Source organism: Papaver somniferum, chromosome 3, assembly GCF_003573695.1.
Source record: "Papaver somniferum cultivar HN1 chromosome 3, ASM357369v1, whole genome shotgun sequence".
Taxonomy (NCBI): Eukaryota; Viridiplantae; Streptophyta; class Magnoliopsida; order Ranunculales; family Papaveraceae; genus Papaver; species Papaver somniferum.
The window spans coordinates 125,628,847-125,648,944 of record NC_039360.1 but is presented as its reverse complement, the minus strand read 5'-3'; the positions used below and the strand labels follow the sequence as shown (position 1 = coordinate 125,648,944).

At 34.5% G+C, this 20,098-nt stretch overlaps 1 protein-coding gene across 1 annotated transcript; it reads left to right on the top strand.

Moving 5' to 3' along the window:
• The first annotated feature begins 14,537 nt into the window (after positions 1–14,537).
• On the top strand, positions 14,538–19,029 carry LOC113357294 (receptor-like cytosolic serine/threonine-protein kinase RBK2). Its single transcript, XM_026600660.1, has 7 exons — positions 14,538–14,930; positions 15,489–17,009; positions 17,190–17,344; positions 17,512–17,591; positions 17,684–17,819; positions 17,916–18,065; positions 18,484–19,029. The coding sequence occupies exons 2-7, from the start codon at positions 15,509–15,511 to the stop codon at positions 18,643–18,645; spliced, it is 2,184 nt and encodes a 727-aa protein (XP_026456445.1). The 5' UTR covers positions 14,538–14,930; positions 15,489–15,508; the 3' UTR covers positions 18,646–19,029.
• Positions 19,030–20,098: the final 1,069 nt, after the last annotated feature.

The following is a 20,098-nucleotide window of genomic DNA, read 5'->3' as shown; positions in this document are numbered from 1 at the left end:
CATTTTTGTGTTTAATTTGATCTCAATACTATATATTGTTGGCACTCGAGTTTGTACTAATTTTGGTGTTTTATGTGTTTGTAGGCACCTTTGGAAATTAAACATTTTTGGCGAAATCAGCTCGAAAAGCAGTGTTTTACACCCCGGAGAAAATTACGAAAGGCACCCCAGAAATGCACCGGAAACGTCCCAGAAATATACCGGAGGGTCCCAGAAAAATTACCATTTCCACCCCCAAAATTACTATTTCCACCCAAATTACTATTCGCACCCCAGCACTCTGGATAAGGGGCACCTTCTTCAACAATTTGAATTTGTGTTTTGGCGGGAAATGAAGTTTTCAACTGGCAGAATTGTGATCGTCAAAATGAATGGGTTAGAGTGCGATTCAATCGCTCAAACTTGGTAGGAAGTTATGATTTAGCCTAAGGAAGATAGTTTGGGTGTCGAATTTGATCGGAATTGGCTGGAAATATCGATTTGATTCTCGAGCTCAAAACAGAGCTACACAGACTGAACACACCCTGTACACGCTGTTGTGTGTGTTTTGGCTATGCATGGAAGTGATTAAGGGACGTTCGACGACTTACTAGGCGTGGGAGAGCTGAATTGGAGTGTGCAGAACCAATTCTAACGTGTGACAGAGTTAATTTTGGAAATTATCGTTATTATTGGCAGGGGAGAATAATCGGATTAAATGGAGAATATACGCAAGTAATGTTGGTATTTTTGGTCCTAAAACACTATAAATACAAGGCAAAACAGTTTGGGAGGGTTAGCAAGTCATTGGGAGAGAGTTAGAGCCGAGAGAATCAAAAGAAGAGGTCGACAGGCGAAGAAGTTCTGCTGCTGCTCAGCCAAGAACACGAAGAACATTGTACAGTACAGGAAAGTCGTTGACTAGTGTCGCATATTTGCGACAATTCTCAGTTCCTTTCCCGCGACTTCGGTGTTGTGCTTACAGCACTTCTAAAGTGCCGTTGTCGCTTTCTGTAGGTCGCAAAGAACGGTCTTAAACGATTTTATTCTTATTTCATCATTTGTAATCAACTTTTGAGCATTAATAAAATCTTTTGAGTATTTTTCCAACATGACGATGAGCTAATTCTCCCACAACCAAGACAATGAGGAATCTATTTACGCATGAATGAGTGGTAACCATTTCATTTTCTCTAATTTATAATTTATAATTCACTCAATCACTGTTTTTGCAGAGTTCTCAATTGTTTGCATAATTTTCGTCGTTAGTTGTGATTCAATTAGATAGGTTATACTTTGATTAGATAATCTATGCTTAGGGGATACAATTAATTTTTGAGAATTTGCCTGATTATATGTGGATTAAGAAATAAGGGACTTAAAAGATAATTAGAATTTTGGGATAATTATCATCATCATTTATGCGTAATAGTGAAATCAGAGTCTTGGTTATTTTCTCATATCTTGAAACCAATTTTGCAATAAGGTTTCTTTACTTCAAAAATTTATTTAAATCTAAAAAAAAAAGTTATTCCCTTCACAAGTTCGAAAAGAACCCAGTTCTTACCACTATCACTACAACTTTTTGAAAATACATCACTCATCATCCACTATTATGGCAAAGGCTTATAAATATGTTGTATCTATCGATATTCTTCTTGTAGCTCTGATTTTTCTTGAGTCATTAGTGTTTTGGGGTTTGAGTTTTACCTTACAAATTTCACGAAATATATTAATTTCAAAATTAATATATGAGAATATTGTAATGTAGGGTTTCAATCGTGTTTTGGTAAATTGGATTCTCAAATAGGAAATCCGTTGTCATAACACTAAAAGTAGGCCAAAACAGAAGATAAGACAAAAGAAATGATTTAAAACATATAAAACTTTGAAGGATATCATAAGCATATTAAAGAAAATCTATATATGATTGTTTGATAGGTAACCAATCTGGTCGCAACGACCTTTTGAATATGGTTAGGTTGTGGATAATATATTTAGCCAGACTATGATTTTTTTTCCTCGTCTTGTGGGTTTGTGAAGGTTATTAGAGCATAGCTCGGTTGAACCCACCAAGCGTTGGTATTTCAAGTTTGATTGTCATATTTTAGTGAATCAAAACTCATTTAAAGAGTCGCTTGATTACATACTAGAGTCAACTTCGTATAGGTTAGCTTGAAAGTGTTAGGATATGAGACTTACAAGTATTACATGAAGAATTGAAGATTGAGAAGAAGTATGTAGCTACAACGACAACATCATCCTTCCTCTTGAGATTACTAATATTTGACTTGAACTGTTTCTTTCCTTAACGTATCTTTCAAGTCGTGCATATTGAAAACATAACTGCGAAGCTGTGTATCAAACTCTAGTTAGACATAGTATTAAGGAATACAATACGAGGTTTATTGCTTAACCATTAAACTTTGTATATAGGACATCGACATGATCATATGAATGCTATTGTGATTATGTATGGGTATGAGTGAATATTTCATCCTAGGAAACAATGTTTTACATTCGTTTAAAGGAAGTAAGTTCATAAACTTGTTTTTTGAATCGAAAGGGAAATCGCTAGGCTTATTGGTATTGTTATTCATTGCAAATCTATTTTGAATTACCAATATGTGTGTTTAGTATAACCGCTCATAAACTTGTTTATGTATCTTGGTAAAATTATTCACAAGGCATGACTTATGTATTGGGTATGACTTTTATTAGTGAAACCGATGTTAAGTAATCACTCAAGATGGTATGATCGATGCCTTGTAAATAACAACTTTATCTAGTCATTGGGGATCCGATCCTAGTAAGAGGTGCAACAAATTTGCAAGAGGGAATCGATCCTTGTAAGAGGTGCAACACTTTTTTAGTAGATGGGGGAACCAATTCTATGAACAAGTGCAACAAGTTTGTAGTTTTAGGGGAACCGATCCTATGGACATGTGCAATCGAATACAGGTAGTTACCATAAGTTGTGGGAAACCGATCCTAGTACCTAGTCAACCAAATTTTGGTAACTAGCGTGACTATGGACAATACTCACATGGAGGTAGAACCGAACTTGTTTTGGTAGAACCGAGAAACCCATAATTGGTGATTTGATAGGATAATCAATCACATAGTCCTTGGAATTCAGACGACAATTATAAACTTGTTTGGAAGTGTGGCAAATCGTTTCCAAGATTGTAAGTATGAAAAAGGACTTGCAAAGTAAAGATGTCGAAATACTTTGAACATGTGCAGTAACTCTTATCATTAATTGTTCAAAGATAATCCTTAATAGCTAAAGGAGAATCTCAAGATCGAAATAAATTGAGAATCTTTTAATTAAGGTTTCTTAGTTTTTATATGCTATTTAATCTCCAGCAATTAAATGAATATATTTAGAAAATAATAATTAGTAATGTGCATTTACTGATTATAGATTTTTCTATTAGGATTTCAGTCAATATTTGGACAGTGCATTTCCAGGAATTATGAAAACCGATTTTGTATTTATTGCATATCTTTGAGAATATTCGATTTTGGAAATTTTCTGGTGTCCAAACTTCCTTGTCTATAAATATTGAAGTTTGCATTTCTAGTAAACTAATCCTCAGAGCCAGCAAAACTACCTAGTTGTGTTGTTAATGGTGGAGCCGCCTATTCGGAGAGGAAAGTAACCTAATTAGGCGAAGTCTCTTACGGCCGCTCAGTTTAAAGACTTATTTGGGATTGAGAAGCTCTATTAGTACCGTTGGTGGGAAACTAGATAATTACAGTTTATTATTAGTTTTCGATTGATTTGTTTGACTAACGGTTGTTGAACTTTGATTGCACCTAGTTTGTTTATGCTTGAGAATCTTCTCTTATGATATAAGATTCACTCAAACTAGATCGAAGTTTCGACGGGGATCTTTAGACTGTTTATATATCTAAATACGTCTTGTGATAATCCAACATTAACAGACTCCGTTATGTGTGTGATTGATCACAAGAGATTCAAGTTGATTGTGTGCAGGTGCTGATTGAAGATTAAAGAAGATTTGAAGACAAGAAGACTTTTTGGGTTCATAATCTTTGGTTTGCATAATACTTGTTTCGGCTGGAATGGGATCCAACTATAATCGGTTTATCTTTGTGATAAATTGGATTGATTAGTTGAGTAGATCGACATCAATACACTTCTTTGTGATTAATAGTATTGATTGCATAATCTAACAATTACTTCGGTAGTTGTTGAGAGATTGATCTAAGGACCCGACAAAGTAGTTTATTGGTTAAATGGAAGAGCCTTTGTCAAACTCATATCACGTTGTTTGAAAAGAGTTTTTACCAAACAGATTTGTTGTTCCTTTACTGTTTGGAACACGAACCGAAGGAATTGTTCCAAGTGCGTGACTTATTAACAAGTTGGAGGTGCTGGGATACTGAGGAAACTAGGTGAACTATATGTTTAGTTGCTTGGTCTCAACTATACGAAGTTGGTTTGATTTTGTATAGCAGCTTAATTATGAGAGTATTCAATTCTGGACTAGGTCCCGGGGTTTTTCTGCATTTGCGGTTTCCTCGTTAACAAAATCTTGATGTGTCATTTACTTTTATTTTCCGCAACTATAATTTTTGTTATTATAATTTAAAGTAAATTACATAAACGTTAATTCTTATTTTACTTGATAGACAATCCCTAGAGTTTGGTTAAGTCCGAACCTATTATCAAGTAAACATAATTCGTTGTTGTATTGTCTCGATCTTGAATCCTTAGTCAACTACACAAGTTATCTTGTTGTCGTATTGTCTCGATCTCGTATCCATAGACGATCACACGAAGAGTGAACCCATTAATTACGTTGTCTCGACTCAGTCTATAGACAATCACTTTCGGAGAAAGGACTTATAGGTGGAAAAGTTTTAGATTGAGGTATATTTGGGTAACCTCGTCTTTTCAATTGGTATCAGAGCAGGAAAACACGAAAAGATCTAAGAATTTGTGTTTGGTGCGATCCAACCTATAAGAATTTTAATCCATAACTGATTCGGTTAACGTTATGCAAGAGTATGAATACTGAAAAGTTGAAGATGTTACCACTTCGTTAATTCATGATCCAGAAGTTGCGAAAACATCTGTGTCGTCCTCTGATGGTAAAGATGCCGATAAAGAGTTGGTAAAACTCCTACAGCCTATAAAATCTCTGTCTACTAAAGTGCTGATATTAAAGACAGAGTCGAATCTTCTTAAGAATGAGATCAGAGATAAAGACATTCAACTTAATATTCTATACAAGGATAATATTGAACTCACTGTCAAATTAGAAGCTCTTGGTAAATCTCTTACTCAAGATAAAGAGACACGTGCTATGACTCTGACTAATGATGCTGTTGTGATTTCTTCTGATGTTGAGGAAACTAAAAGTCCTTTCCCGACTTTTACAGATTGTGATAAAACCGGTTTGGTCACATCTGAAACAAATCAAGATGATGGTAGTTTGCCTAACTACATCAAGTTAGGAGAGGATAAGAAACCATCTTCTAGATCTACTGATGATCAAACGAAATCTCGTGCAAAGGAAACTTTGAACCGATTCCGTGAAAGTGATCTTAAGGAATACAACTTTCAGTCACTTGATAGGAAACTTATACTTCTTCAACATACGGTGGTAAAAATATTGAAAGAAGTTTCTTGTCTTAAAAAACTGAAAGACCATTCCTCAGAAAGACAGACTATACCACTACCCGTTAAGATCAACTCAAAAGAATCAGAGGAAAGAGTTGATAATCGTTCCTGGAAGAAAGTTCCTCCTCACCCATATCGAAACAATTATTGTTTTGATGAATAACCACTCCAGAAGAAAGGGAAAGAGAGAATCTCTGCAAAAGGAAACAATCAGGAATTCCCGATAATTGTTTCAGACAATCTTACTGATGTGCATCATAAGGAAATCCTTAGAATGAGAAAATCTTATGAAAATCTCATTAGTAGAATTAAGAGAGATTTAACTATCACAAAAAAAATTCACATCAGTATATCTTCTCCACATGATCATATCTCTAGAGTTAGAAAAGATCATTATTCTGGGAGAAAATATTTTGGGCAGAAATTCCCAAGGAGAAACATGAACCTTGGTTCTGATACTTGTTGTAAGATAGAAAAAGCTTACTCCGATATAGCTTAGTTGTATCGAAACTGTGCACTCTCATCCTCTTCAGTGCTCTCAATTATGGATGAGAAAAGCACAATAAAAAAGGAGCACACCTTTGTGTGATTGTTTATCAGAAAATTCTGTGACATTTTATGGATGACTGCAGATCCATGTCTGTCTAAAAAGTGTTCATGTTTATCATGATCTTCCAAAAATTAGGCTTTATTTGATATTTTCAAATTCTAAATAAACCTTCCATCTTGGGAAGATTCAGACAATAGAAACAAAATATATTCTGGATATATTTTTGGTATTCCGCAAGTTTTTCAGGTCCAAAACTTTGTGTCTTACTGGAAAACAATCTCTTTCATGTGTTTTGAAACCCTGAGTAATCCCTTTTACATAACCGAGCATGCCTCCAATACCTCGCAGTGTTACAAAGGCTAATAAGGAGGAAGCTTAAAAGGTTAAGGATTGTCAAGGAATCAATACAGAAAGGAGGAAGAAAAACTTATCAAAAATCATGTCTGATTATGATTCTGATAGTTCAATTGGATCTCAAGATGAGTCATGTATGTTGGCTTACAACCTTCAAAATACAAACAAAACCAAGTGGATTCGTTTTGATAGTATGATTCACTATATCTAAGATTTTGAAGAACTGAGAACCAATCTCGTAATGACAATTCAACATCAAGATTGGATCAAAAATAGATTGATGAAACAAGAGGTGTTCTTGCTGAACTTAATGCTCTTGTTCAAGATCTTGAGAAACAGGAAGTGGTTGCAGACAAGTCCTTTGAGACAAGCTTCAAAAGGTTGAGTACTGATGAAACTTCAATAAACAATAAGAGCATCTCAAAGATTAAGTCGTATGCTGAAGACTTAATCCAGAAAAATAGACTTCAGTTTTTGATTTCTTTCAATAATTGTAAAGTCTATTATGAACAAAACTATCTTATTATTACAAATAAAATTATTATTTTATAATATTTCTTGTGATAGTTTTTGGTTACATAGCCTGTGCTTGAATGCTTTATGTTATTGCTATGTATGTTTATGGGATGTTTGATTTTAGTTTTATTACCTTGATATTCGATCTCATAATGTGTGAACCCTTATGGTTTGGGGTGACTTTTTGATTTAGCGGGATTAAGTTCTAGCACTTGTTGGTAGGCTTTATCACAGGATCATGAGGGGTTCCTGTGGAAACAATATGTGAAAAAGTCATAATATGTTGAATCTTTTGGTTTAGCATAAAAGCATATGTGTTTCGAGGTTTCAACTTTTGCATCGCATAGTTAAAACCGGTTTTCAACCTTTTTATGGTAAAGGTTGCTCTTTGTTGTTGTTCTTTTGTTTTTGGCGGGAGGATGACAACGTTAATGGGGGAGAGTTCTAAGTGAACTTGCACTTAATTCCATATCTTAAGGGGAGAAGAGGATGCGGAATTTGAGGTAACAATCTTGTTAGTTAATTGTTTTTTTGTTTAAGAAAAGCATGATTTTAATTTCATATCTCTATTGCTTTTGCTTAACAAAATTTCGGTACAATTGATGTTGATTCCATTATTTGTGTATGGATGTGTGTGTGATTCAATTGTTTCCGATTAAGAAAAACTATTGTTATCTTTCGTTATTGTTGGTATCAATTGTTTAGGCTTACAAAATTTCGGTGCAATTGCAGTGCTATAATGTCTATATTTGTTTTCAATTGCTTCTGGTTAAGATAAATGATTATGCAAGTTAATTTACTTGACTTGTATGGATTGTTTATGGATTAAAAAAAGTGTTTCGGGATCATTTGTTTAGTCCAAGTGATTTCCGGATAAGAGAAACTAAGTTTTTCGGATCTTACTTAGACTTATCAAATGCGAAGGTTTCGGTTATTCAAGTCTAACTGAATGCCTTAACAAGAATTACTAGTTAACTAACCTAGTATTTGTCTTGTTTAAAAGTGAAAGATCTAAGTTATGTTTGAGAATAATTAGAGCCTGATGAGAAAAATAAAGTTAATTCTGATCTTTATTTTGGTCTTATCGAACAAGAGATTGTACTTGTACAATCGGTTTAGCAAAAGAACTAAGGTGCTAAATCGATTTTTGATGTGCTAAGATATTAGGGAAAATTGCTTCGGGCAATTGTTTCCTAGATAACATGTTAAAACCAAATTACTTGTAGTTTCGGTTTTGATATTGGTTATCTAAAATGGTGTGCAAAACCCTCGTGCTTAACTCTTATAGGTTTGCAAATTCTCTTTGTGAGATTTGTAAGATCCTTTTGGTTTATCCTTTATTTTTTCATTTCTTTGTCATTTTTATGACAAAAAGGGGGAGAAATATGTGGAGTAAGCAAGTGATATTGACTTGTTGTGAGTTGGTATCACTAAGGAAAGGACATTTCTGCTAAAACGTTTATTCTAACGAAAAGAGTGAAAGCATAGACTAAGGGGGAGTCACATACCATATGATATGTAGTTATGAGGAACTACATGGAAATAACAAAGATGCGCGGATTGAAAATATACCTATCTTACCTTTAGGGGGAGTATTAGCTTTGTTATTATAATGTCAGCAACGACATTTAAGGATTAAATTTAATGCAGGTTTTGTGTTGTTGAACTTGGAATCAAGAGTATGTGTATAATGAATTTTTGTAATTTGTTTATCCATATGATGTAAGAGTTTTGTCACTAAAATTGACAAAGGGGGAGATTGTTAGAGCATAGCTCGGTTGAACCCACCAAGCGTTGGTATGTCAAGTTTGGTTGTCATATTTTAGTGAATCAAAACTCATTTAAAGAGTCACTTGATGACATACTAGAGTCAACTTCGTATAGGTTAGCTTGAAAGTGTTAGAATATGAGACTTACAAGTATTAATTACATGAAGACTTGAAGAATGAGAAGAAGTATGGAGCTACAACAACAACATCATCCTTCCTCTTGAGGTTAGTAATATTTGACTTGAACTGTTTCTTTCGCTAACGTATCTTTCAAGTCGTGCATATTGAAAACATAACTGCATAGCTGTGTATGAAACTCTAGTTAGAGATAGTATTAAGGAATACAATACGAGGTTTATTGCTTAACCATTAAACTTTGTATATAAGACATCGACATGATCATATGAATGCTATTGTGATTATGTATGGTATGAGTGAATAGTTCATCCTAGGAAATAATGTTTTACATTCGTTTAAAGGAAGTAAGTTCATAAACTTGTTTTCTGAGTCGAAAGGGAAATCGCTAGGCTTATTGGTATTGTTATTCATTGCAAATCTATTTTGAATTACCAATATGTGTGTTTAGTATAACCGCTCATAAACTTGTTTATGTATCTTGGTAAAACTATTCACAAGGCCTGACTTATGTATTGGTATGATTTTTATTAGTGAAATCGATATTAAGTAATCACTCAAGATGGTATGATCGATGCCTTGTAAATAGCAAATTTTATCTAGTCATTGGGGAACCGATCCTAGTAAGAGGTGCAACAAATTTGCAAGAGGGAATCGATCCTTGTAAGAGGTGTAACACGTTTTTAGTAGATGGGGGAAGCGATCCTATGACCATGTGTAACAAGTTTGTAGTTTGGGGGAACTGATCCTATGGACATGTGCAACCGAATACAGGTAGTTACCATAAGTTGTGGCGAACCGATCCTAGTACCTAGTCATCCGAATTATGGTAACTAGCGTGACTATGCACACTACTCACATGGAGGTAGAACCGAGAAATCCATAATTGGTGATTTGATAGGATAATCAATCACATAGTTCTTGGCATTCAGACGAACCAATTCAAAACTTGTTTGGAAGTGTGGAAAATCGTTTCCAAGATTGTAAGTATGAAAAAGGACTTGCAAAATTAAGATGTCGATATACTTTGAACATGTGCAGTAACTCTTATCATTAATTTTTCAAAGATATTCCTTAATAGCTAAAGGAGAATCTCATGATCGAAATAAATTGAGAATCTTTTAATTAAGCTTTCTTAGTTTTTATATGCTATTTAATCTCCAGCAATTAAATGCATATCTTTAGAAAATAATAATTAGTAATGTGCATTTACTGATTACAGATTTTTCTATTGGGATTTCGGTCAATATTTGGATGGTGCATTTCCAGGAATTATGAAAACCGATTTTGTATTTATTGCATATATTTGAGAATATTCGGTTTTGGAAATTCCCTGGTATCCAAACTTCCTTGTCTATAAATATTGAAGTTTGGATTTATAGTAAACTAATCCTTAGAGCCAGCAAAACTACCTAGTTGTATTGTTACTAGTGGAGCCGCCTATTCGGAGAGGAAAGTAATCTAATTAGGCGAAATCTCTTACGGCCGCTCAGTTTAAAGACTTCTTTGGGATTGAGAAACTCTATTAGTACCATTGGTGGGAAATTAGATAACTGCAGTTTATTATTAGTTTTCGATTGATTTGGTTCACTAATGGTTGTTGAGCTTTGATTGCACCTAGTTTATTTATGCTTGAGAGTCTTCTCTTCTGATATAAGATTCACTCAAACAAGATCAAAGTTTCGATGGGGATCTTTAGACTGTTTGTAGATCTAAAGACGTATTGTGATAATCCAACGTTAACAGACTCCGTTATGTGTGTGATGGATCACAAGAGATTCAAGTTGATTGTGTGCAAGTGCTCATTGAAGATTAAAGAAGATTTGAAGACAAGAAGACTTTTTAGGTTCATAATCTTTGGTGTGCACAATACTTGTTTCGGCTGGAAAACGATCCAACTATAATCGGTTTATCTTTGTGATAGATTGGATTGATTAGTTGAGTAGATCGACATCAATACACTTCTTTGTGATTAATATTATTGATTGCATAGTCTAGCAATTACTTCGGTAGTTGTCGAGAGATTGATCTTAGGACCCGACAAAGGAGTTTATTGGTTAAAGGTAAGAGCCTTTGTCAAACTCATATCACGTTGTTTGAAAAAAGCTGTTACCGAACAGATTTGTTGTTCCTTTACTGTTTGGAATACGAACCAAAGGAATTGTTCCAAGTGCGTGATTTATTAAAAAGTTGGAGGCGCAGGGATACTGAGTAAGCTAGGTGAACTATAGGTTTAGTTTCTTGGTCTAAACTATACTAAGTTGGTTTGATTTTGTATAGCGACTTAATTATGAGAGTATTCAATTCTGGACTAGGTCCCGGGGTTTTTCTGCATTTGCGATTTCCTCGTTATCAAGATCTTGCTGTGTCATTTACTTTTATTTTCCGCAATTATAATTGTTGTTATTATAATTTAAAGTAAATTACACAAACGTTAATTCCTATTTTACTTGATAGATAATCCCTAGAGTTTGGTTAAGTCCGAACCTATTATCAAGTAAACATACTTCGTTGTTGTTGTATTTTCTCGATCTTATATCCATAGTCAATCACACAAGTTATCTTTTTGTCGTATTGTCTCGATCTCGTATCCGTAGACGATCACACGAAGTGTGAACCGGTTAGTTGTGATGTTTCGACTCAGTTTATAGACAATTACTTTCGGAGAAAGGACTTATAGGTGGAAAAGTTTTAGATTGAGGTATATTTGGGTACCCTCGTCTTTTCAGAGGTTTTCCTATTGTCATTAACAACTCAACTTCCATATGATTTTTTCGCAGAGCGTAGGGGGTTAGTGCTTGAATTTTTATCATGATTTGATTTACAACGAAATTTGATTATATTAATTATTTATGACGCTATTCATATTAAATAAAACCAGAATACCTCGGTTTGTTAATGTAGTTTTTTTTAGTAATCTGAAAGCCCGATATAAATTACATGCAAATCCAACATCATGATATACAACTATAATTTCGTCACACCTGGCCAGAAAAAATAAATTATTCAGATATAGTAAAAAAGAAAGCATACAACATTATCTGACGTGATTTTCTTCAATTCATTATTAAACAATTATTACAACCACTTTCATCGTCAATCAATAACTTTTTTCAATCAAACAAAACGATGAAATGCAATTACCAATACCGTTATAACGGTTTAACGAACGCTGTATTTATTAAATACACATCATTCATTTTGTCATAAAAATATCTCTGAGTAATATTTTATTTTAAGTTTTAATGCAACTTAAGTAGTACTTATTCGTAAAACAGATATAAAATGCAATCAAATATAACTTCGTAATCTGCAACTATTATTTACTCACACCTGGAAAAATGTTATAGAAACTGGTTGCAAAATACTTTTATCTTGATATAGTAAAAAAAGAATCATAAAACATTATCTGATGTGATTTTCTCCAATTTATCAATGAATAATTATTTTGACCGGTTTAACTATTAGTCGATAGTTTTCTTCTGTTATAAAAAATGATAAAATGCAACTACTAATACCGTTATGATAGTTATAATAATTATTGTTTTTATTAAATATCCCTTTTGTATCATTTTCTCGTAAAAATACCTCTGAGGTGATATTTTATTAGGTTTGAATGAAACTTAACTAGTACTTATTTGGAAAACCGATATAACATACAATCAAATCTAGCTATATAATCTACAACTATTGTTTAGTCACACCTGACAAAATGTTCTGCAAAATGGACCTGATATTTAAATCTTGATATAATAAAAGAAGAAATCATAAAACATTATCTGACATGATCTTTTCCAATTCATAATTGAAAAATTATTACAACCACTTTCATCGTTGATCAACAGTTTTCTTCTGTTTAACGAAACGAATAACTGCAATTACTGATACGTTATTTTGGACATTTTCATCAAAATCACATAAACCGTTGGTACTTGCATGTGTTTCTCTCTCTCCTTCTCTCGTAATATGGAAATTCGATATGAATTACAACCAAATCTAACCTGCTAATTAACAAGTGTTATTTCTTCCCATCTGGCAAAATTTCCTTCAAAATCGGGCCAGATGCTTTTATCTTTACGTAATAAAAAAAGATACTAATATAAAACATTATCTGACGTTTTTTTCTTCCATTCATCATTGAACAATTATTACAACCAGTTTCATCTCTAATCAACAGTTTTCTTCTGATACACTAGACAAAACAATGCCACCACTACTACCGTTATAGCGACCACTATTTTTATTGAATACCACTAATCCATCACTATCTCGTAAAAATATCTTCGAAGATATATTCTATTAAATTTTTACCGAAACTTAACTGGTACTTATTTGAAGCGTAAAATTTGACTATGTAATATTTTCTGCTATGCAAAAATGTCAACAGACTCAGCACAATTTCCTTTCGATATTGAATCGGTTTATTGTAATGTGAAATATTTTTGAAAAGATACTCATAAGTTTTTAAGTAATTTCTACAAAGGAAACAAATCAAATTAAAAAAAAACGCCAAATCTAACTTGCTAACTTACAACTGTTATTTCTTCCCACCTGGCAAAATTTCCTGCAAAATCGGGCCGTATGCTTTTATCTTTATGTAATAAAAAGTTACAACTGTTATTTCTTCCCACCTGGCAAAATTTCTTGCAAAATCGGACCAGATGTTTTCATCTTTACGTAATAAAAAGATATTAGTATAAAATATTATCTGGCGTTTTTTCTTCCATTCATCATTGAACAATTATTACAGCCACTTTCATTGTTAATCAACAATTTTCTTCTGTTAAACAAAACGACTAACTACAATTACTAATACGTTATTTTGGACACCGTTATTGATATCAAATAAAATAAACTTTGGTATTTGTATATTCTCTCTCGTAATTTGAAAAACCGATATAAATTACAGTCAAATCTAACTTGCTAATTTACAACTGCTATTTCTTCCTATCTGACAAAATTTCCTGCAAAATAAGACCAGTTACTTTTACCCTTACGTTATAAAAAGATATTAGTATAAAACAACGTTTTTTCTTCTATTCATCATTGAACAATCATTATAACTAGATTCATCGTTAATCAACAGTTTTTTTTTTTGATAAACCAGACAAGAAAATGCCATCACTAATACCGTTATAACAGTTATGACGACCACTAAATATCTCCAAATTTTGTAAAAATATCTTCATAGATATATTTTATTACTGAAACTTAACTAGTACTTATTTAAAGCGTAAGAATTTAGGCCACTTCCCAATATTGAATTAGCTTATTATAATGTGAAATATTTTTGAAAGATACTCATAATTTTTTACTGCCTTCTTCTTGCTCAAACTCTATGCCAGGAATTTCTAAATAGGAAACAATTCAAACAAATAACACGACATCGGACTAAATTATTTTTGAAGTAATGAAAATCATAGCAGCCATACAGCATATGTAGTGTACCATGATAAAATTTTGAAATATCCGTTGTGCAATATCTTGTTAAATTCCCAAATTACCCCTTAACGATCTTAAAAGGATTTATCATTAAATAAGGCTTTAAATTGTGCTCCACGTGTAGAAATGACTTAGGAAAAAACACAGACTGCTACTCTGACGGCTTTTTGTAAGAGAGTTATTGTAACCTTCAAAACCCAATAAAGAAAGAAAGAAGAATTTGACTCGACAAAGAAGAAGAAGGAGAGCGAGAAACAAAGCCAGTAGCTTTTGTACTTGTGTTTTCCATTTTATTATAGTATTTTATTTTACTGTAAACTGAAGAAGAAACAGAGTATATAGGGTGAAGAAAAACCAGGCTATATTTGAGCAGAGAATCTAGGAATAATGTATGAAAAATACAACCGTTGAAGCATCAAACTCTAGGATTACTATGTCTATGTTTATCTCTATATCTCCTTCTCTTTTCTTCTATGAATCAATAGAGGGTTTTTCGCAATAATTTATAACAGCAGCTTCTCCTTCTTTGGTAAGTCTTGTGGTTTCTTATTTGTTTTGGTTCTTCTAATTTTAGCTTCTTCTGGGTATGTTGATTTTTTGGTATCTGTGTATGATGATTATGAAGAAAGTCGATTCCTTTTATCAGTTTTTCACTTGTTTTGAACACTCTCTGTATTTGGGTTTCTTCATAAAACTCATGTTTATTATACTGGGTTATCCTTTTTGTTTTCCACAAAGGGTTTTAGCGTTTTCTGAAAAATTTGGCATTTTCTGGTTTCTAGAATCCCCTGTATCCTTTGTATCCGGGGGATCTCTTCTCTCAATTTTCTGTGTCAATTGAGTTTTGGGAAGTAGAGTTTCTGGTTTTTTTCTATTCATGATTTATCTGCAGTGGGGTTTTAGATTTTTATAGGTTTTGGCATCTTTTTATCTTTTTTGTTGTTTGTGTTGGAGCGGAGTTCCAGTCTTTTCATCTTCTCAAACTTATCATGATATCAGTTTTCTTTTTTTTTTTGGCCCATGTCTTCTGTTTATTCAGGTTTAACTTTTAAAGTCCTGCTAATTTTTTTCACATAATTTGTAACAGATTTGAAGAAAATTTTCGATATGAAAGAGGACAAGGCAGAAGAGACATCTCCTAGAGGAGTTATGGAGAATTCAATTATAGAAGAGGACAAGGTAGAAGTGACATCTCCGAGAGGAGTTATGGAGAATTCAATTACGGAAGAGGGGAAGGTAGATGAGACATCTGCAGGAGGAATGGAAGAGGGGAAGGTAGAAGAGACATCTGCAGGAGGAGATATTGAGAATATTGTGGAAGAGGAGAATGTAGAAGAGACCTCTCCAAGAGGAGTTATTGAGAATTCAATTGTGGAAGAGGAGAAGGTGGATGAGATAACTCCAACAGGAGTTGTGGAGAATTCTATAATTGATGAGGACGAGGTTGAAGAGATATCTCAGGATGGAGTTATTGAGAATTCTATTGTGGAAGAGGAAAATGTAGAAGGGACATCTACGGGAGGAGTAGTTATTGAGAATTCCACTATGGAAGAGGAGCAGGTGGAGGGGACATCTCATTCTAATGTGGAAGCGGAGAAGGTAGAAGAGACATCTGCAAGAGGGGTTATTGAGAATCCTATTATGGAAGAGGACAAGGTAGGAGAGATTACTGAGAACTCTATTATGGAAGAAGAAAAGGTAGAAGGCACATCTCGAGGAGGAGTTATTGAGGATTCTATTGTAGAAGAGGAGAAGGTAGAAGAGACATCTCCTACCGAAGTTATTGAGAATTCTGTAATGGAAGAGGACAGGGTAGAAGAGACATCTGCAGGAGGAGGTGTTGGGAATTCGGAGAAGGTGGAAGAGACATTATCTCCAACAGGAGTTACTGAGAATTCTATATTGGAAGAGGAGAAGGTAGAAGAGACATCTCCCATAGGAGTTACTGAGATCTCTCTTGTGGAAGAGGAAAAGGTAGAAGGGGCATCTCCAAGAGGAGTTATTGAGAATTCCGAAAGGAGTTGTGCAGAATCTGAATCTGATTCTTCCTCCAAAAGCAGTAGTACTACATCAGATTCTGATTCTCAATCGAATCCGCGCCGGAGTTCTTCTCATTGGCGTGGAATGATTTTAAGTGTTTTAAAAAGTCGATCAATTAGGCGTCTGGGTAGTTTACCTCCACGTCGAGGTGTTTCTAAGGTTGCTAGTTTACCTCCACTTCGAGGTGTTTCTAAGGTTACAGTTTGCGATAGAAGAAGTTTCAGTGAGAATACTAATGAATTCAGTTGTTTCAAGCCTTCTTGGAGGAATTTCACCATTTCAGAACTCCAGGTAGCAACAAAAAATTTCAGTTCTGATATGTTGATTGGAAAGGGTGGTTATGCTGAAGTATACAAGGGACGTCTGCAAGATGGGCAACTCGTAGCAATTAAGAAGCTTACTCGAGGTACACAAGAAGAGAGAACTGGTGATTTTCTATCTGAAATAGGTATAATAGTTCATGTCAACCATCCAAATACGGCTAAGTTAATTGGGTATGGAGTTGAAGGGGGACTGCACTTGGTTCTTGAATTTTCTCCCAATGGGAGCTTGGCATCAGTGCTTCACGGTTTGTTCACTAATTTGTATTGCTTTCTGTTTATTGAAGTTTGCAATTTTCTAAATCTTCCCCATTGGGAGAAAATTACTAACCTGAAAACTAGTATCAAAAGAAGAGATTCTTGAAACTAACCTGGCTCATGAATTACTATATTCTTTCCATTTATATTTCCTTACTTGTTGTTTTCAGATTCCAACAGTGTATTGGATTGGGGAATTAGGTATAAAATTGCTGTTGGGACAGCAGAAGGTCTCCTATATCTTCATGAGACTTGTCAGAGACGTATCATACATAGAGATATCAAGACTGCTAATATTTTGCTCACAGAGAATTTTGAGCCTCAGGTACTTTTTGCAGCTCACAAAGAATTTTGAACCTCATGTTAATATTACAACTTTGTGCATAAGTTACCGTCTTGCTATTTAATATATCTGTATATGTTATACTACTTTGAGCTTCAGGCGTTAGTTGCAATGCTAATACTAAGTTCTTTTGCACGATGTTGATACAGATTACTGATTTTGGGTTATCAAAATGGTTGCCGGACCAGTGGACTCACCACACAGTTACAAAATTTGAAGGCACATTTGGGTTTGTATAATTTTTAGACTTCCATGGTTCTATTCTTCAGTGGAAATAGGATTTTCTAATTCTTACTTTTCTAAATTTTTTGACCATGGCAGCTATCTAGCTCCTGAATACAGCATGCATGGTATCGTGGATGAAAAAACAGATGTATATGCTTTTGGGGTTCTGCTGTTGGAACTCATCACTGGGAAACGAGCTTTAGACAACACAGAACAAAGCCTTGTGATGTGGGTATGTGTGACTACCTCTCGGATAAATAGATGTTTTTCTCCATTAAATTAATACTGAGTAAACCCTTTGTTTCTTTCTTTTCGGTGGTGGTTATAGGCAAAGCCTTTGCTCGATAAGAATGAATTCAGAGAGCTCGTAGATCCTTCTCTCGGGGATTCCTATGACCGACAACAGTTGAATCACGTGGCTTCGGCTGCGGCTTTATGCATTCAACACTCGTCTATTTTACGACCTCGAATGAGTCAGGCATGTTCAGATAAACCGTCAAATATTCATTTACTGCAATTTATTTCATTTACTTTTACTTAATTTGTTTGAATACTTCTATGAATATTCAGAAGTAAAAGAAGACGTCGTGATGAGGGAATGTGTGAGCACTAAGAAGATTGTTAGGTTCAGTTGTTGAATTTGAATTTGACTAGCGTCCACTAGGTGATATATGAGATAAATAACATATTCAAATAGTCGAGCTCTAACTTAAGATGCACACCAACTTAAAAATAGTCGAGCTCTAAAGGCTTAAGGTGAAGACCAACTTAAAAATAGTTGAGCTCTATTGGCTTCGTATATACTAGGAAAGGCTTAAGGTGAAAACCAACTTAACTAAGGTATTAAAATCCGATATCTAATTTTAATTTTTGTCTATTCTTTTCTTTTGGTGCAGGTCGTTCCTCTTCTAAAAGGCAGTGAAACTGGTTCAGATTTGTGTCAAAGACGATCCCTTCATAGAACCTGCTCTGCAGAGTTCTTTGATGTAGAAGAGTACAGCACAAGTAGATATTTAAAAGATCTTAATCGTCATAAACAGATAGCTCTCGATTTCTAACGCCGCTGTGAAAGTATTTCTACTTGGTGAACAGCGAAACCTGGAAAGAAGGGCATGTAGGCTCCGTACAAGTAAAGTTATCTTCCTTCAATAGGTGTAGCGGAAAGAAAATAATATTCCTAGCACAACACTGGGCAGCTGTGATCACGAGAACCACACCCGGAAAGGGTGTATATGGTCCGCAGTCTAATGGTCAGTTATTTGATCCCTCGTGAACTTGGCAGTTGGAACTGCATTTCTGCATCGAGCTTCCAGGTTTTCATATGAATCTTATAAGTGATATGTGCTAGGTTTGTAGATGTATGGTTTTCAGCGTATCAGAAAAATAACTCCTGTAAGAAAGAAAATTGCACTTTGTTTATAATAGAACTTCTTATAGCTCAATAGTTCGACCGTTTGTGAACAATGTTGCTAGTTTTGCAGAGATTATAACCAATGCCTCCTTGATAGTGGCAGTACGGCCAATAATGGTCAAACATCTTATGTTTTGATCCTGAAGCTTTACAATGGAAACATAAAAAGCTGGTAAGCCAAATATCAGTGTCTAATACAGCGGTTTCCTCAGATTGAATCCTCTTAGGCCGAGGGCTTGTTGCTGGGGATGAGACTGGTCAGGTTGGTTGGGTCTTCTCAAGAGAGTTTGGGGCCGTATGTATTAACCCACAATCTGCTACCATGACAGGTTGAAAACTTATTAACACAGAGCTACAGAATTAATCCCCGGTTGAAAATTTATCCTAACAAATTTTGAAGCATAATTTATGGCCGGGACAAACACCTGACAACCCTCATTGCCTGTGGAGATGGAATTTAATGATCTAAAGATCCAAACAACAAATATGGTAATATATTACTTCTTACAGCCATTATAATGGATGGATAAACAAAGTTACCCCTAGTAAATCATTCATAGTTGTTTTGGGATAAAAATTGATTCTGCTGTTTTTGGTAAATTTGGGTGTGCTGATGAGAAACGAATTCAAACCCTAAACAAATGCACTGCACGGGAGTACTTTTAGATTCGAGAGATCAATCTGTAAGACTCTGGCCTAAACCAAGAAATGGCCGTCCAGATTCAATTCGGTCACAAAGTGAAGGAGAAGGGTTGATCTTAGGGAGGGAAGCGGAGAAGGTGTTTGAGATCAGAATGTTGAATTATGAAGGTGTGGTTGTTTTATGACTTGTATCAGTATATGGTTTCTTGTTACTTGTGTTGATAACCCCCGTCCTTTTGAAATAGGTTGAAAACCTACTTATATAAGTCATTGAACGCACCCTGATCTCATAGGAGGTGGAGGAAGTTAAGTAGTTGAGAAGTGGAGTCGTGCGGAAGGTGGTGATCATCGTGTTTCCGTTATGAAGGAAGACTAGTCACACCTTCACCCACTACTCTCATTACTGTTAACCGTCCGTCCTTCTTGACACTTTCTCGTATTAGGCGCGTTGCACGCCG

Excerpts from the sequence above, each read along its gene's own strand:
- LOC113357294 (XM_026600660.1), top strand. The coding sequence starts at position 15,509 with ATGAAAGAGGACAAGGCAGAAGAGACATCTCCTAGAGGAGTTATGGAG. Across the intron at positions 17,345-17,511 it reads CAGAGAATTTTGAGCCTCAG|ATTACTGATTTTGGGTTATC; the intron begins GTACTTTTTGCA and ends ATGTTGATACAG. Across the intron at positions 18,066-18,483 it reads TACGACCTCGAATGAGTCAG|GTCGTTCCTCTTCTAAAAGG; the intron begins GCATGTTCAGAT and ends CTTTTGGTGCAG.